Consider the following 17,734-nt stretch of genomic DNA (forward strand, 5'->3'; position numbering starts at 1 on the left):
AACTGAAAAAATGTGAAGCCTGTTTAAAACAAGTAAATCTGATATACCTTCCTATCTAGTTACTAATGCTAGCAGCATGAGGATTAATAATAGTAAATGTTTTGTGAGAGTAAGGTTCCACTTTAACTACTTGCCGCCCACCTCGCCGTCATTTGACGGCGACCCAGAAGGGGGCGCTCAGCGCGGCGATCGTGACCCCGGTCTCTGCAAAGAGCCGCGTCCGCGGCTCTTTAACCATGTGATCGGCTGTGTCCAATCACAGCCGGTCACATGTAAACACGGAGATGCCGAAAATTTGCTCTCCTCGCCTCACACTGACAGAGTGTGTGGTGCGAAGAGCCGACCAGCGGCATCTCCACGCAGGGGGACATCTAGGAATGTAATCAGGGCATTGATCATCAGCGCCCTGATTACAATATAGCAATACAGTGTAACCAATCAGTGCCCACCATTTGCCCACCAATGCCAGCAATTAGTGCCCACCAGTGGCAGCAATCAGTGCCCATTAGCAATGCCAGTCAGTGCTGGCAATCACTGCCGCCTATTAGTGCTGCCCATCAATGCCCATTACTGCTGTTGATCAATGCCTATCAGTGTCGCCCATCAGTGCCACCCATTAATTCCCATCAGTACCGCCTATCCGTGCTGCCTATCAGTGCCGCCTATCAGTGCCCATAAGTGTGGCATATTAGTGGCTCCTCATCAGTGCACACAAGTGCCACCTCACCAATGCCCACCAGTTCAGCCTATCAGTGCCCATCAGTGAAGGCGAAAAATGACTTAGTTACAAAATTTGCTGACAGAAAAAAGTAAAAAACATTTTTTTTTCAAAATTTTTGGTCTTTTATCTAAAAAAAAAAACAAAACAAAACAAAACAGCAGTGATTAAATACCACCAAAAGAAAACTCTATTTGTGTGAAGAAAATTATAAAAAAATGTGTTTGGGTACAGTGTAGCACGACAGCGCAATTGTCATTCGAAATGCGACAGCACTGAAAGCTGAAAAATGGCCTGGACAGGAAGGGGGTGTAAGTGCCTGCTAGGCAAGTGGTTAAACAATCAGCTGAGCTACATTATATACTGTAAATTAGGAAGGGAGTTTCTGTTATAGCATCTCTAAATTTATTAGCTCTGCTCGTTGTAAAGTCTGTGGGAATACAGAGTTCTTCAAACTCCTGCCAAAGGAAACAAAATGAGTAACGGGTAACCAAGATGAGTAACTGTGATATAATACAAGATAAAAGATTGGTAAGGCCTCATGTACACTGCTGCTGGTAAACGGACATTTAGGCTCTGTTCACACCTAGGTGTTTTTGGGCGTTTTTCTGCTCTAAGCCTCAGCTCTAAAAACACCCAACAAGACAAATCCCATTCATTTCAATGGCCCCTGTTCTAGGGCTTGGGAAAAAATCGATTTAAATCTTGAATCGAGTTGAGAGGTCAAATTGATTCAAAATTTAAGCAAATAGATTTTTTTAGATTTTTTTTTTTTCACCGCGCCGGTCCTGAGGAGCTGCGGGCAGGAGTTTAGGTGAGGCCGCGGCTTCGGCCTAGTCTGCGAGGCCGGACGCCGCGGACTAGGCTGAAGCCGCGGCCTCGCCTAAAAACTCCTGCCCGCAGCTCCTAGGACCAGCGCGGTGTCAAAAAAAAAAAAAAAAAACTCGATTCAAATTGTGAATCGAGTTCTTTTTAAGAAAATCGTAGATTTTTTTTTTTTTTTATAGAAAATCTCCCAGCCCTACCCTGTTCACATCTGAGCATTATGTTGCCTAAAACAAAATGCCCGTCCCCCAAAAAAGTACATGAACTTCTTTGGCAGATTACAGGCATTTTACTGCTTTTGGTGACCTTTTAACCTTGAAAAACGCCTGTACAAAAACGCTGCAAATCTGCAAAAGCGCCTGAAAAACGCCTGTACAAAAATGCTGCAAATCTGCAAAAGCGCCTGAAAAACACCTGTAAAATAGCAACGCCTAGATGTGAACAGAGCCTTAGAAGCAGTTGGGCCTTTTTTTCAGCTGCTCCTGAACTCCCCTCTATGTTATCCTATCAGTACATGTACACAGGGTCGTTTATAGTCGTTTCTAGGCAGTTGAGTTCAGAAGTATTTTTCGGAAAGCAAAATAAAAAAAATAAAAAAATGCGTTCAGGACGGATGTTCAGAGGCATTAGAAACGCCAAACGCCTGTAACAGCTTGTAAACGCGGTAACTCGCGTTTAGCAGTGTTTCGTTTTTAATTTTTTACGATTTGGAAAGAAAAAAAAAAACACTTCTAAATGAAAACGTGGCTAAACGCGGCATATAAATGCAGCACAACGGACGTTTTTAGACATGGGTTATTATCTGTCAAGTTAAATCGTTCAAGAGAGGTTGTAAAACGTCTCTTGTACATTAGGCCTAAGGAACCCAACACACAAATATATGTTTACTATCCAAAGAATATTCAGGGAAAGGCTTAGAAAATGTTACTTTACTAGTTAAAATGAAACATAACCAAAAACAAACTAATCTGGGTGCATGTCAGACAGCAGAGTGGACAAAAGGCCTATCCGTGACCTCCATACCTTGTTGGGAGAATGCCCGACCTGTTCACACAATTTGTAACTCACAATTATCTAGAAACAAAAAAGACAAGCCGCTGCTCCAGGTGAGTATTGTAATCCAAAAGGCTGGATGAACTGGGTGCTAGCCCCCGGCTCGCTTCCCTAAGCATGGGATCAAAGGAAAATAAATAGGCTGCACACCATCACCAATCCAACAGATTTATTGAACATGTATTGAACTGCCACCAGGAAAAGGACACAGATGCGTTTCACACTGACATTGTGCTTCTTCAAAACCAGGTTTTGAAGAAGCACAATGTCACTATGAAATGCGTCACCTCTATCCTCAACTGTGTCCTTGTCCTGGTGGCAGTTCAATAAATCTGTTGGATTGGCGATGGTGTGCAGCCTATTTCTTTTTCTTTGAACTCAATTATGTGCCATCCAGCAACCTTATGTATTGAAAAAAAACAGGACAGATGGCATTAAAAGGTTATCTCTGCCCCCCTTAATCATTCTGAAACACACACACAAAATTTTTTATAACACACACACACACACAGTATTTCACAAAAGTGAGTACACCCGTCACATTTTTGTAAATATTTTATTATATCTTTTCATGTGACAACACTGAATAAATGACACTTTTCTACAATGTAAAGTAGTGAGTGTACAGCTTGTATAACAGTGTAAATTTGCTGTCCCCTCAAAATAACTCAACACACAGCCATTAATGTCTAAACCGCTGGCAACAAAGGTGAGTACACCCCCAAGTGAAAATTTCCAAATTGGGCCCAATTAGCCATTTTCCCTCCGCGTGTCTCGTGACTCGTTAAGAGTTACAAGGTCTCAGGTGTGAATGAGGAGCAGGTGTGTTATCGCTCTCACGCTCTCATACTGGTCACTGGAAGTTCAACACGGCAACTCATGGCAAAGAACTCTCTGAAGATCTGAAAAAAAAGAATTGTTGCTCTACATAAAGATGGCCTAGGCTATAAGAAGATTACCAAGACCCTGAAACTGAGTTGCGGCACAGTGGCCAAGACCACACAGCTGTTTAACAGGACAAGTTCCACTCAGAACAGGCCTCGCCATGGTTGACCAAAGAAGTTGAGTGCACGTGCTCAACATCATATCCAGAGGTTGTCTTTGGAAAATAAAGCAATAAGAGCCGCCAGCATTGCTGCAGAGGTCGAAGGGGTGGGGGGGGGTCAGCCTGTCAGTGCTCAGACCTTACACCGCACACTGCATCAAATTGGTCTGCAAGCCTGTCACCCCAGAAGGAAGCTTCTTCTAAAGATAATGCACAAGAAAGCCCGCAAACAAGATAAACGTATTTTGGTCCAGATGCTGTCAAGCGTGTGTGGCGGCAACCAGTTGAGAAGTACAAAGACAAATGTGTCTTTCCTATAGTCAAGCATGGTGGTGGGAGTGTCATGGTCTGGGGCTGCATGAGTGCTGCCGGCACTGGGGAGTTCATTGAGGGAACCATGAATGGCAACATGTACTGTGACATACTGAAGCAGAGCATGATCCCCTCCCTTCGGGAACTGGGCCACAGGGCAATATTCCAACATAACAACCCCAAACACACCTCCAAGATGACCACTGCCTTGCTAAAGTAGCAGCGGATAAAAGGTGATGGACTGGCCAAGCATGTCTCCAGACCTAAACCCTATTGAGCATCTGTGGGGCATCCTTAAACGGAAGGTGGAGGAGCACAAGGTCTCCAACATGCACCAGCTCAGTGATATCGTCATGCAGAAGTGGAAGAGGACTCCAGTGGCAACCTGTGAAGCTCTGCTGAACTCCATGCCCACGAGGGTTAAGGAAGTGCTGCAAAATAATGGTGGCCACACAAAATATTGACACTCAGGGCCCAAATTGTACATTTTCACTTAGGGGTGTACTCGCTTTTTGCCAGCGCTTTAGACATTAATGGCTGTGTGTTGAGTTATTTTGAGGGACAGCAAATTTGTGAGCCAAACAAAAGGGATTGTGGGACGAGTAGTTCCTGAGACTGACAATTGCTTTGCATGATTTTGCGCTTGGACTGTATATCCCAGGGATCTTTGCTACAACCAGGGAGATTGCTGGGAGTAGCTATAATAAAAGCAAAAGCCTGCACGGAGTGCTCTTACCCCCTTTTGTGACAATATCCCTTTAATTGGTTCTAGTAAATATTATCAGAACATATATACACAGAGTTGTCTGATATATTACTTTACAGTGGTACAGGGATGTCGAAACCCAGAATGTCAGGTGGGTTGGAATGTTCACCAGGTCACAGCAGTGCAGATGAGCAAGTAATCCCTAGCAGTCCCCAAGCAGTACATTTATATTTATTTTTTAAACTGCCTACCACCATCATGTGACCATCTATGGAGCCTCTTCTACTAGTGAAACCTATCATGTCAATTCGGGCCCGCCATTGACTGTGATGCCCCTGCTAAAGAACAGCCAATGAAAAATGTCCACATCACCTCCATGTCACTCCCACTCTGCAGTCCAGAAGAAGGAAGACTCAGAACCTTGTGTCATGAAATCACAGAATCAGGTAAGAAAAATGGACCTTTTAGGTAGATTATAAAAAGAGTATGCCAAAACCTTTTTTTACGTTTTGGATAAAGTAGGTGGAAGAGTTAAAACACTTATCAGATTATCATATCAGCTATAAAGTGCAGGGCTCCATATACCAAACAATATAAAAAAATGCTAGTATAATTACACACACACACACACTAATACCTTAGTATGTGATATGTAATGTATAAACAACCCTGACAATAATACCAATTCTGAAGATTATATACAGGCATAAAAACACTGCATTAATGTGACTATGAAACTCTAATGAGCCCCAAAACATGCTACATAATTGGTGGAATAGAAATTTTGATCAATTTTGGCTGGACAAATATAACCATGTATAATATATCCAAACCTTGAGTTCTTCTTTAACACTTAGTGGTCTTTCACCCATGTGTGGGAGTTTGATAAAAATAGGTGGCTGAACTGGATTTTTACCTCCCCTGGTCACCCATCTAAATTCAAACATTAAAGATGGACAGGACTACTTGCCTATTGAGGTCAAACTCCTGGCTCGTAGTTGTGGTGCAGGTTTCAATACCAGGAAGAAGATAGACATTCAGGAGGTGGCATGATCGCTTACTAAATGCCAGCCTGCCGCTGCTAAACTGCCTTCTGAAAAGTGATCCACCAAAGCTGGCTTTTTAGAGGGTTATAGGCACTACTGCCAATGTGAAAGCGCTCTTACAGTATGGGGGCAGCTCCAATGCAAAGGAGAATTTTGCCCCCCCCCCTCCCCCCCCCCCCCCCCCCCCGAGTTTTAGGGTAGAAACATAGGAGCATTTGATCTTTATATACTAAGCCCAGGACGCTCTTTTGGTGATACAGGACTGAAAATACCTTTCCACATACACATGTAAAAACAAGCAGGAACCAAGTGACTCGCTGTTTATCTTAAATTAAATTCACAGCAGCTTTATAGGATACTTCAAAAGGACATTAGGGTTACATAAAATCAGCAGACCACGGCTTCTCATTTTATGTATCCTTGATGTACCTCTGAAGAACCTAATAAAGCCAGTGTGATTTTAATCTGAGATAAACAGTTAATTACTCCCTTTGGTCCTAGTTATAGCCACAGATGAAATAAAGGAAGTTTTGGAATGTGTTTCTAATTGTACATGGATATAATTCTAAATAAAAGTGGTTGGAAAAGCTAAAGGTTTTGATACCTTAAAGCAGTTCTAAAGTCTCTGCATGAAGGTAAAAAACCTGTGTGTTGTTCCTCCTTAGCCCCTACTTGTACTTACCTAAGCCAGATGCACACTGCATCAAATTGGTTTGCATGGCTGTCATCCCACAAGGAAGCCTTTACTAAAGCTGATGCATAAAAAAGCCTGCAAACAGTTTGCTGAAGACAAGCAGACTAAGGTCATGGATTACTGGAACCATGTCCTGTGGTCTGATGAGACCAAGATAAACTTATTTGGTTCAAATGGTGTCAAGCATGTGTGGCGGCAACCAGGTGAGGAGTACAAAGACAAGTGTGTCTTGTCTACAGTCAAGAATGGTGGTGGGAGTGTCATAGTCTGGGGCTGCGTGAGTGCTGCCGACACTGGGGAGCTACAGTTCATTGAGGGAACCATGAATGCCAACATGTACTGTGACATACTGAAGCAGAGCATTAAACCCCTCCCTTCGGAGACTGGGCTGCAGGGCAGTATGATAACGACCCTAAACACACCTTCAAGACGACCACTGCCTTGCTAAAAAAGCTGATGGTAAAGGTGATGGTCTGGTCAAGCATATCTCCAGACCTAAACCTTATTGAGCATTTGTGGGGCATCCTCAAACAGAAGGTGGAGGAGCACCAGCTTCGTGATGTCGTCATGGAGGAGTGGAAGAGGACTCCAGTGGTAACCTGTGAAGCTCTGGTGAGCTCCATGCCCAAGAGGGTTAAGGCAGTGCTAGAAAATAATGGTGGCCACACAAAATATTGACACTTTGGGCCCAATTTGTACATTTTCACTTAGGGGTGTACTCACTTTTGTTGCTAGCGGTTTAGACATTTATGGCTGTACGTTAAGCTATTTTGAGGGGACAGCTAATTTACACTGTTATACAAGCTGTACACTCACTACTTTACATTGTAGCAAAGTGTAATTTCTTCAGTGTTGTCACATGAAAAGATATAATAGAATATTTACAAAAATGTGAGAGGTGTACTCACTTTTGTGAGATACTGCATACTGCTATTTGAATCTTGGTGTCATTTATGTATTTTTCCAGATCTTTACAGTAACCCAGCATGAGACAACTCCGGCACTTTTCCTTCTGTGCAGGAGATTCCAGTAAAACTGCCCAGTCACTGCCACACTCTCTTCTTATGCACAGTGACCGGTCTTGCCTCCTCCTACTCCTGTAGAGGGCGGAGTCTGCTGGGTCCCTCCCACAGCCTCTCTCTCTACACAAGTTATATGCAGCACGCACGGTGATGGTGTCACTGCTATTTTTGCAATGGTATTTGGTGCGCACAAAGTAAATTTATAAGCTTTGTGGCTATTGAGGAATGTATTTAAATGAACTATTTTGTACATAGTGTTCAGCTTTAAAACATTTGCTACAATTTACAGACTCTCCAATATTACGATCAAGCAATTTTCCAATTCTGCCTATTTAAATAAGTGAAATTAAAATTAAAAATCAAGGCATATTTACATATACAATTACAAGATTGATCCTCTATTGTGTAATCAAATGATGAGCATATACACAAATGCAGCCTCACTGAAGCAGGTAGTCTTCAACAGGGCCGCATGTGGGGCAGGGCTGCACATTGTGCTCACAACACAGAGACCAAGCTGTCACCAACAGCTCTGGGTCTCTTACTAATGATCGGGTGCCAGGAGGACCGGTTTTTGATCACATGATCGTTGTGATCGCTTGTGATTAGCCATCAGTAATTAGACAACCTGCGCAGTGTTCTTTCTCCTCTTGAATGGAGAATAAGATCCCTTGTATCTTTTTCTCCTTTTTTGTTTCCCTGCTAGAGGAGAAGTATGTCAACAAAAAATAAATAAAATCTGGTTTAGGTCAGTGTCAGGGTTAGGTCAAAGGGAAAAGTCAGTTTATTTAGTGTATATCACCCACATATGCTGTAGTGCTGTTCGACAGGAACAGAAGAATTTATTTTGGGTTGTTCTTTTATGGTGGGTTTTAGTAATGGACAAAAAATGCCATCTAAACTTTAATAAAATTATAATCTTTTAATATTTTGGGACAGTAAATAAATAAATAAAAATTAGGATATATTCTCTGACATTGAGCACCAAATGAGAAGCCCAATTTTTCTCTTAATGCATATGCATTAGGATAAAAACCTTCTGTGTGCAGCAGCCCCCCCCCCCCCCCTCACACTTTCCTGAGCTCCAGCTCGATCTAGCGATGTTGCACGAGAGTCTTGGCTGTCCAGGAATCTCCCTCCTCATTGGCTGAGACAATCAAAGTCAGTGAGCCAATGAGACGAGACGAGAGAGGGGGCAGGGCCGAGCTACGGCTTCACGCCTAAATAGACACAGAGCAGCGGCTCAGCTTGAGTGCCCCCATAGCAAGCTGCTTACTGTGGGGGCAGGAGGGAGGGGACAGGGAGTCGGCGAGGGACCCGAGAAGAAGAGGATTGGGGCTGCTTTGTGCAAAACCACTACACAGAGCAGGTAAGTATAACAGGTTTGTTATTTTTAAACAAAGAAAACGAGACTTTAATATCACGTTAAGATTTGTGTTACCTTCGGGGATACTGAAAGATCAGAAAAGCAGATCTTTTTTCTCTTACTAGCCTAAGGCTGGACATACATTAAACAATTTTCCTTTAGATTTACCAAAACCATATAATATGATGTCAAACGTAAACACTTTCAAAGTGTATGCAATCAGGCAGGTCCTTGCACTACATAGTTGAAGGTAACTCTAAAGGAAATTGAATAAGAAAATTGTATAATGTAAGTCGCGTTACATGCGAAGGTGTGCATTCTACGGCACCCAGCTCGGTAACAAGACTGACAATGCTGCCAGAATAGGTAAAGTGGAACTGCCCCCAATCATACTAGCTAATGTGCTGGTGCCAAGCCAATGAATGACTTGCTGAGGGCTCTTGGAATTTGCAGTTTGGCAAAGCATGCCTACATCAGATGGAAGATGTTATGGGATTGGGAATAATGGTTTTTATAGGCATGTATAAAAGTAAAATTTCAAATTTTAATAGTTCACATAAAAAACACAGCATATACAGACAATATACAGACAATAATGTAATAAAAATATAACTCAAAGTGGTTCCCCTGGAGGATATAATAGGATATACTTCATGTGAGGCAATACTAGATGTACTGGAAATATGCCCACACTGATTTATATTCCTCTCAGACTGATTTCCACAGGTCCTCTTGGATTATTAAAAATTCTGCTCTACATGTTTCACGACCTGTACTGTTGCTTCTTCAGGAACTTAAATATTTTCGCGCCAAAAGTACTAAGCCACAAGAGAACTCCCCGATTGACCGAAGACCCTAATGTATGAAGAGCGGCTGTGAATTAGCACATGTGTCAGGATGTGGGGACATACAGGGGGGGGCACTTTACATCTTTTATTTTCAATTATTTCTTTTTACACTGTCGTTTACATATTTTTTTTTTTATTACTTTTATTGCTGTCACAAGGAATGTAAATATCCCTTGTGGTGGCAATAGGCATGTGACGGGTACTCTTTATGCCCTTAAAAGCAATTGATCTTTTGATTTGCCTTTGACGAATGCTTTTGATTTTTAAAAAAGGTGCCATTTACAGCCAGGTAAACCGGAAGTGATGTAAGGTCATTGCTTACAGGTTACTATATCACAGAGCCTTTCCAGTCTGTGTTCTGCTCTGTGATAAGCCAGCGGAAGCACCGGCTTGTCGATCGGGACTCCCAGTAAAGCAGCAGAAGTCTCCCCCCGCTACTCGTAAAAGCAATCCAGCAACTACTTAGGCAACAGTTGGCTCTAAAGAAACAGTACTGAATTGGTGCTTGCAGCTGCAGGCATCATGCTTGTATAATCAATTGAAGTCCAGTGGCTTACAAGGTAATTTTGGGATTTTTATTTGGAGATCCTGACTGAGGTTTGAACAAAATGATTGGTGGGGTAACGGTCAAAAAAGCAGCAGGAGAGGTATAGAAAGCACCAAACATATAACAGACAAAGGCAAATGCTTTATATAGGAAGTAGTTCTGGACAGCCGCACTCCGAAAAAATTGCCTTTTATTCAAAAAAACAAAATCAAAAGTACATTCCACAGCAGAACAGAAGATCTGACGCGTTTCACACTACAAACAATGCTTAATCATAGCTTAGGGAAATGCTTGTCTGCAAGTTTTTAGGTCCAGTTTCCTATCCAGCAAGCAAAACAGTAAGCAGCATAGTAGTGCTATTGATGCACGATATTACTCAACTCTTCTGGCGCTGCGATTTGTGAATAGACAAAAGAATAAAAAGGAGAGGGGGGGGTGGGTAAAAGCTAGGATTTTGCCTTGTCCATTCAAAGAACGCCTTGCATTCAATGAAAAGTAAACAAGGCTTTTGTAAATGGACGAGAGGAGAGAAAAGAGAGTGAGCAACAGGATTCTTTACTGTACGAGAGCCAGAACTCTTGGTAGCAACTCCGAAGAAGAAGAGTGCTGTGATTAATGTCCAGCATCAATGAAGATGGATGGCTGCTTACTGCACAAATGCTAAGTATGGGATACTCATTAGAAAAGGTAATGAAAATTTTACTGAAATTTTCCACTTTGAAGTGCATGTAAAGCTAAAACTATTTCTTTGAGTTTCAGAATGGTTATGACCACTGTGCGTTTTTCACGCTGTGTCCGATCAAGGAGATTGCCATTCACTTCCGAACACAGAAAAAAAAACAGTGAGAAGCAAAAAGAGATCTCTCCAAAATGAGAGGTTATCCCATCTTAGACAGTGGTCACCAGAACAGGTCTCCTCAAATGGAGATTTCATCTCATCTCCAGTTCATCTGACAACTTAAAAAGTTTGAATTACCCATTAATTTAATGTCTTGTAGACAATGGTCATCAGGATCAATAGTCAAGGTGATAGCCAATTCACACCTTACCATCCTCATTCATTGTGTTAAAACAGCCCATTTAAAATGAATGGACTGACGATGTAACAAAATGTCTTAAAAGACAAAAATGCAGGCATAGAGGGGAAATCTTCTAATTGGGACACTAGTTCTGGTTACCCAGCGATTCCCTCACTTCCTGTTGTGGCTATGGGACAGGAAGTGAAGGGAAATCTCCCCAATGGGATACAGGTGGCCTGTAGTTCTACTTTAACCACTTTCAGCCCTCAGGGCATACCGCTACGTCCTTGGGTGGAAGCAGGATTATGGCTGCAGCTATGATCCTGGTATCAATTTTGACATGTAAAAGCGGCTCTACAGTCACCCAAACACTTATACAAGGCTGGGAAGAGGCCCCCCATACTTTCTTGTTCCACTAAGCCGGGGACTGCTACAAGCGACAAGTTGGCTATGCAAAGAGAACATGGAAGGACAAGGATTTTGTCACTTGCAGTTTTGGTTCTTTGTGGCCTTTACCAGCCAGGCAAGAATTTGATCAAACCGATCTGTGTTTGATCATATGCTTTGAAATGCAGGAGGGATTCAGGGGTCGATCTCAATAAAGAGTACCTGTCACTGCCCTAGCTATCACAAGGGATGATGTTTATCCCTTGTGATAGCAATTACTTTAGATTAAAAAAAAAAGTTAATTAAAAAAAAAAAAAAAAAAAGAAAGAAAAGTTTAAAAGCAGCAACACCACCACCCCAGTGATGAAACAGAAATCATGCATTGCATGTAGGTCCCGCACGCATACATAAATTGTGATCACATCACACATGTGATGTATCGCCATGAACGTCAGCACGAGAGAAATCATTCTAGCACCAGAGCTCATGTTTAACTCCAAATGGAAAGCCTGTAAAGGCTTTTAAACATCACCTATGGAGTGTTTAGATGCTGTAGTTGGTTGTCATTTCACAAGTGTGCAATTTTAAAGTGATACTAAAGTTTTGTTTTTTGATCGCCCCTGATGTTAACCCCTTCCCTGCCAGTGTCATTAGTACAACAACAGTGCATATTTTTAGCACCGATTACTGTAATAATCTCGCTGGTTCCCAAAAAAAGTGTCAAAAATGTCAGTTAGATGTCCGATCTGTTTGCCGGAATCCCACTAAAAATCACTGATCGTCGCCATTACTAGTAAAAAATAAAAAAATAATAAAAATGCAATAAATCTATCCCCTATTATGTAGATGTGGTATCTTTTGCGCAAACCAATCAATATACGCTTATTGGGATTTTGTTTACCAAAAATATGTAGCAGAATACACATTGGCCTAAACTGATGAATAAATTATTTTTTTTACTTTTTTTTTGTGAATGTTTTTTATAGCAGAAAATAAAAAGTGTTTTTGTTTTTTTTTTTTTCAAAATTTACGTTTTTTTTTTTTTGTTCGTTTAAAGCGTAAAAAATAAAAACCCGCGGAGGGGATCAAATACCACCAAAAGAAAGCTCTATTTGTGGGGAAAGAAAAAGGACATCAATTTTGTTTGGATACAACGTCGCACAACCCCGCAATTGTCAGTTAAAGTGACGAAAGTGCCGTATCGCAAAAAATGGCCAGGTCATTAAAGGGGATAAATCCTTTCAGGGCTGAAGTGGTTAAGTCTTGACAAGTCTGGTATCTATTTACCCGATGCAACAGCATCTTTTATATTTTACCAAAAAATTGGGTATCATGTTGTGTGCGCTAAAGTTTTTTAATGAAAATTTGCTTTTGATAAATGACGGCTCAAATATTGTGTGACATATTGCAACAGCAACCCTTTTATTCTCCAGAGGCTCTGCTATTAGAAAATATGTAATTGTTGGGGGGGGGGGTAGTATGTAATTTTCTAGTGAAAAAAATCTGAATTTTATCACCAAAATTTTCCTCTCCTGCCACCAATCCATACTACCACATGTATACTGCCACGTTGGCTCCAGGAAAATGCTAATTTTAATATGTATGCAAAAATGTCAAAACTGCCCCATACAGCAAGTGGTTAATATTCTGCACAGACATTGTTTGGATATAGAGCCTTGTGATTTAGTGCATGGGACAGTTCACCTTTAACCACTTGCCTACCCCTGAATTGTAAAATGACAGCGGCAGGAACCCTTCCTCCCTCCGGGCGGACGTCAAATGACGTCTTTGTCTTCCCGGCACTGTGGGGACCAGGTGCGCGTGCCCGGCGGCCGCGATGTCTGCCGGGCACCTGCGATTGCTCATCACAGAGCAGGGATGTGGATCTGTCAGGGGAGAGGAGAACTGATCGTATGTTCCTTGTATATAGGAACACCGATCGGTCACGTCCCCTTATCAGTCCCCTCCCCCCACAGTTAGAATCACTCCCTAGAACACACATTTAACCCCTTCAGCGCCCCCTAGTGTTAACCTCTTCCCTGCCAGTGACATTTATACAGTAATCAGTGCATTTTTATAGCACTGATCGCTGTATAAATGTCAACGGTCCCAAAATAGTGTCAAAAGTGTCCGATCTGTCCGCCGCAATGTCACAGTCATGATAAAAAAAAAAAAAAATTGCAGATCGCAGCCATTAGTAAAAAAAAAAGTTAATAATAAAAATGACATAAATCTATCCCCTATTTTGTAGACACTATAACTTTTGCGCAAACCAATCAATATACGCTTATTGCGATTTTTTTTTTACCAAAAATATGTAGAAGAATACATATCGGCCTAAACTGAGGAAAAAAATTATTAAAAAAAAAAAAAATTTGATATTTATTATAGCAAAAAGCAATATTGTGTTTTTCCAAATTGTCAGTCTTTTTTTTCTTTATAGCGCAGAAAATAAAAAACGCAGAGGGGATCAAATACCACCAAAAGAAAGCTCTATTTGTGGGGAAAAAAAATTATCACAATTTAATTTAGGTACAACGTCGCATGACCGCGCAATTGTCATCCAAAGTGTGACAGCGCTGAAAGATGAAAATTAGCCTGGGCAGGAAGGGGGTGAAAATGCCTGGTATTGAAGTGGTTAATATTGGTAGAATTATTTGTATAGATATATATGCGACACTGACACCGTATGTTCTTCTATGTTCCAATAAAAGGCTTTGTAAAGGGAGTACTGCACTGTTTTGAGCCATAGAAAACATTTCTAGAATTAGAGGAATGAGGACATTGTAGGAGGAATAAGGGGTGATGGGATTTGTCTCCAGAAGAGGGCAACCATTGTGGGATTACACAGAGGGATTTATGACCACAAGCTTCACCCTCCATTCCCTCTCATATCAGAGCTCTGTGAGAATTGTACACTGTCTATATATCAACATCCTTCTCCTCTCCTCACTGACAGAACACACCAGCCATCCTCAGTCACTCCTCCAGTAGGAGAGGCGTGAGGTGACCACGTGACCGCACTGGGCGCCTCTAAATGACGTCAGCGTACGTACCGTGTCTTCCTCCTCCATGGCCGTCACGACTTACACTTCAGCCTCTCCCATCACCGTCTGCAAAAACGAGAACGTTTCCCAAATCACCGAAACAAAACTTACTCGGACACGAGACGTTAGTAGGAGGCGCGGTGGTTACACGCCACTTCCGGCATGTAGTCGCAGACATGTGACGCGCACCACGACGTCACGTGACCAGCCTAGACGGGTTTAGCCAATGGTGTTCAGTGTGAGGATGTTGCTGGGCCTGATTTTCTGTCATGCTAGGCAGAGTGTTGTAAAGTTATGAGGAGTTGCAGATTGTTGGTAGACACCTGGGGGGTCATTGGCTGCCTGTTTATCTGCATTGGTGACATTGTTTTAAAGCAGAACATTTTTTCACCTTTCTATTATCTTCTACCCTTGTTGTTTTAACTTTCGATAGTAAAACATTTTTTTTTCTGCCAGTAAATACCTTATACAGCCCACTTCCTGTTTCTTGTCTGGTCATTAGCCTAGGTGTATGACATCATGCACAGCTCTCTCTCTTTCATGCCGCGTACACACGATCGGAAATTCCGCCAGCAAAAGTCCAATGTGAGCTTTTGGTCGGAAATTCCGACCGTGTGTATGCTCCGTCGGACTTTTGCTGGTGGAATTTCGGCCAGCAAAAGACTGAGAGCATGTTCTCTATTTTTCCGATGGAAAAAGTTCCTATCGGAAATTCCGATCGTCTGTAGCAATTCCGACGCACAAAATTCCTACCCATGCTTGGAAACAATTTGACGCATGCTCGGAAGCATTGAACTTCATTTTCTCGGCTCGTCGTAGTGTTGTACGTCACCGCGTTCTTGACGGTCGAAAGTTCAGAGAACTTTTGTGTGACCGTGTGTATGCAAGGCAAGCTTGAGCGGAATTCCGTCGGAAAAACCATTGAAGGTTTTTCTGACGGAAGTTCCGATCGTGTGTAGGCGGCATCACTCTTGTGAAAGTTTGCCAGGAAGAGAGGGGGGGGTGAGTCATAAGAGGGTCAATGAGAGCTGCAGGGCTGGAGGTGTGCCTCTGTGTAAATCCAGGAAGTGAACAGGCAGCAGCTTCAGCTGCCCACAATAAAAATGATTGCAGACAAACTCAGTTTCCGCAGCATATTTAACAAATACAGAATCACAGTATATATAAGATAATATGCAAAGTGGTTGGAGGGAAGCTTCAGAATGGCAAAGATGTTTTTTTTCCGAATTATGTGAGCAGACTGCAGTTCCTCTTTAACCTCCCTAGCAGTTTTCCCAAGTGTGGCTCGGGGTTAAATTTCAGTACCATTAGTGGTAACCCCGAGCCACACTCGGTATTGCATTGCAGGATCCTGGTGCGGTATACTTACCTTGTCCCCAGGATCCTGCGATGTCCCCCCGCTGTGTCCATGGATTGTGTCCTATGCCTCTGTGTGCTGGGCTCCATTCCCTGCGAGCGTCGCGTTCCCCAGGGGCGGAGCCCGGTGGCCAATTCAAAAAATTGAAAATTTATAACACATACAGTACTCTGTAATCTTACAGATTACATTACTGTATAAAATCATTTCACATCCCTGTTGTCCCCAGTGCTTTGGCCAGTGCCCTGCATGCAGTTTTATATTATATATACTGTTCTTTCTGCCTGGAAACTGGAGATTGTCCATAGCAACCAAAAAGTGTCCCTTTATGTCAAAAGTGGTTTTAGATCAGCTAGAAAACAGCGATAGTAAATTACAACACTTGCAGAATTGAGCAATAGTGAATCATGGGGAAATACATTTTATTATTATTATATTATTATTTTCTATAATTGTTTATAGTTATTTATTATATTATAATTTATGATTTTGTGTTTCAAACTTTATCATACCCGGGATATCTACTAGACTCTTGGTGGACAGATTTAAGTGAGTTATTACTAAGAATTACAGGCCTACAATATAAAATGCCAAATTTCTTAGCAAAACAATCGTACTGCCTTGAGATGCAAAAAATCTGACATAATCATACCACCAGGGAGGTTAAAGCAGTGGTTCTCAATCTCAGTCCTCAAGTACCCCCAACGGGCCATGTTTTGGGAACTTCCCTTATATAAAATAGCTCTTAATCAATACCATGTCATTGATATTGATTTAAAACAACTGTGCAAAATAAAAGGAAAACCTGAAAACACGGCCTGTTAGGGGGTACTTGAGAACCACTGTTTTAAAGGAGTTCACCATTATAAAAAAAAAAAAATCACATTTTTTTGCAAGTACAAAATATGCAATGTTGTCTTCTTTAACTAGAAGGGGGAGAGAGGGGAGTTCCTGTATTTCTGGATTGGGGTCCCCTCTTATCACCCAGACATCCCAGGTCTCCCGCCACGCGCAGGAGCCTCCTGCATTTGACAACGAGCTCACGATCACCCGCGAATGCGGCATAATCTCCCGCCTGAGCCTGTGTGCAATGTCACTCACTGCCACAGAAGGCGTTTAAACAGCGGCTGCGAACAAAGCTCCTGAGCTCGGCTCTCATGGGTGGTGCCTGCGCCGTGATTGGTTGCTAGGCTCGGCTAATTTGCCTAGCAACTGTGCGTGTTGAGGCTGGTGTACAGAAGAGTATGACGGTGATTGGATGGCCGGAGAAGATGGGGCGTGGCTCAGGCTTCTTTTGTCCTCTCTGACTTTACCACGTTCAGTGATGGCACGGAGCGGAGGGTGGCTGGATGTGTGTAGTGTTGGGTGTATACGATTGTCACAGGAGGGGAATAATAGCGCGGTGTGCCATGTGTGCAGCTTATGTCCTGTAATATAACATATAATAATGACAGTCAGTACAAGGAAACCTTGCCCTTATTTGCCCAGCACCCTGTGTAGTCACAGCTTTGTACTTCTTGGCAACAGCACGCTTCTACATCTTTACTATGGAAAACGTAGGCCTCATTCACAATGGTGGCATGGAACCTTTATGTATCACGTAACTATCCGCCCCTCACCTACATGAACATGCCTCGGCAACGTGAGACAACAGCCGATCTTAAACTCAGCTGTTCTGCATCTCTGTACTGCACATGCATAGAAACATCACGTGACCCTGCCTCAATACCCTCAGTTGCTAG

At 42.3% G+C, this 17,734-nt stretch overlaps 1 protein-coding gene across 2 annotated transcripts in view; it reads right to left on the bottom strand.

Annotated features, from left to right (window-relative positions):
• TAF1B (TATA-box binding protein associated factor, RNA polymerase I subunit B) overlaps nt 1-14,831 on the bottom strand; it is a 290,995-nt gene extending 276,164 nt beyond the window's left edge. For both annotated transcript variants that reach the window (XR_012243755.1, XM_073625402.1), the window contains exon 1: nt 14,645-14,831. Coding sequence is in view for 1 of the 2 variants with exons in the window: in XM_073625402.1 (XP_073481503.1) it covers nt 14,645-14,662 (18 nt within the window). In the remaining variant the exon portion in view is untranslated. The remainder of the gene's footprint in view (nt 1-14,644) is intronic.
• Nucleotides 14,832-17,734: the final 2,903 nt, after the last annotated feature.

Source organism: Aquarana catesbeiana, linkage group LG04, assembly GCF_042186555.1.
Source record: "Aquarana catesbeiana isolate 2022-GZ linkage group LG04, ASM4218655v1, whole genome shotgun sequence".
NCBI classification, from domain to species: Eukaryota; Metazoa; Chordata; class Amphibia; order Anura; family Ranidae; genus Aquarana; species Aquarana catesbeiana.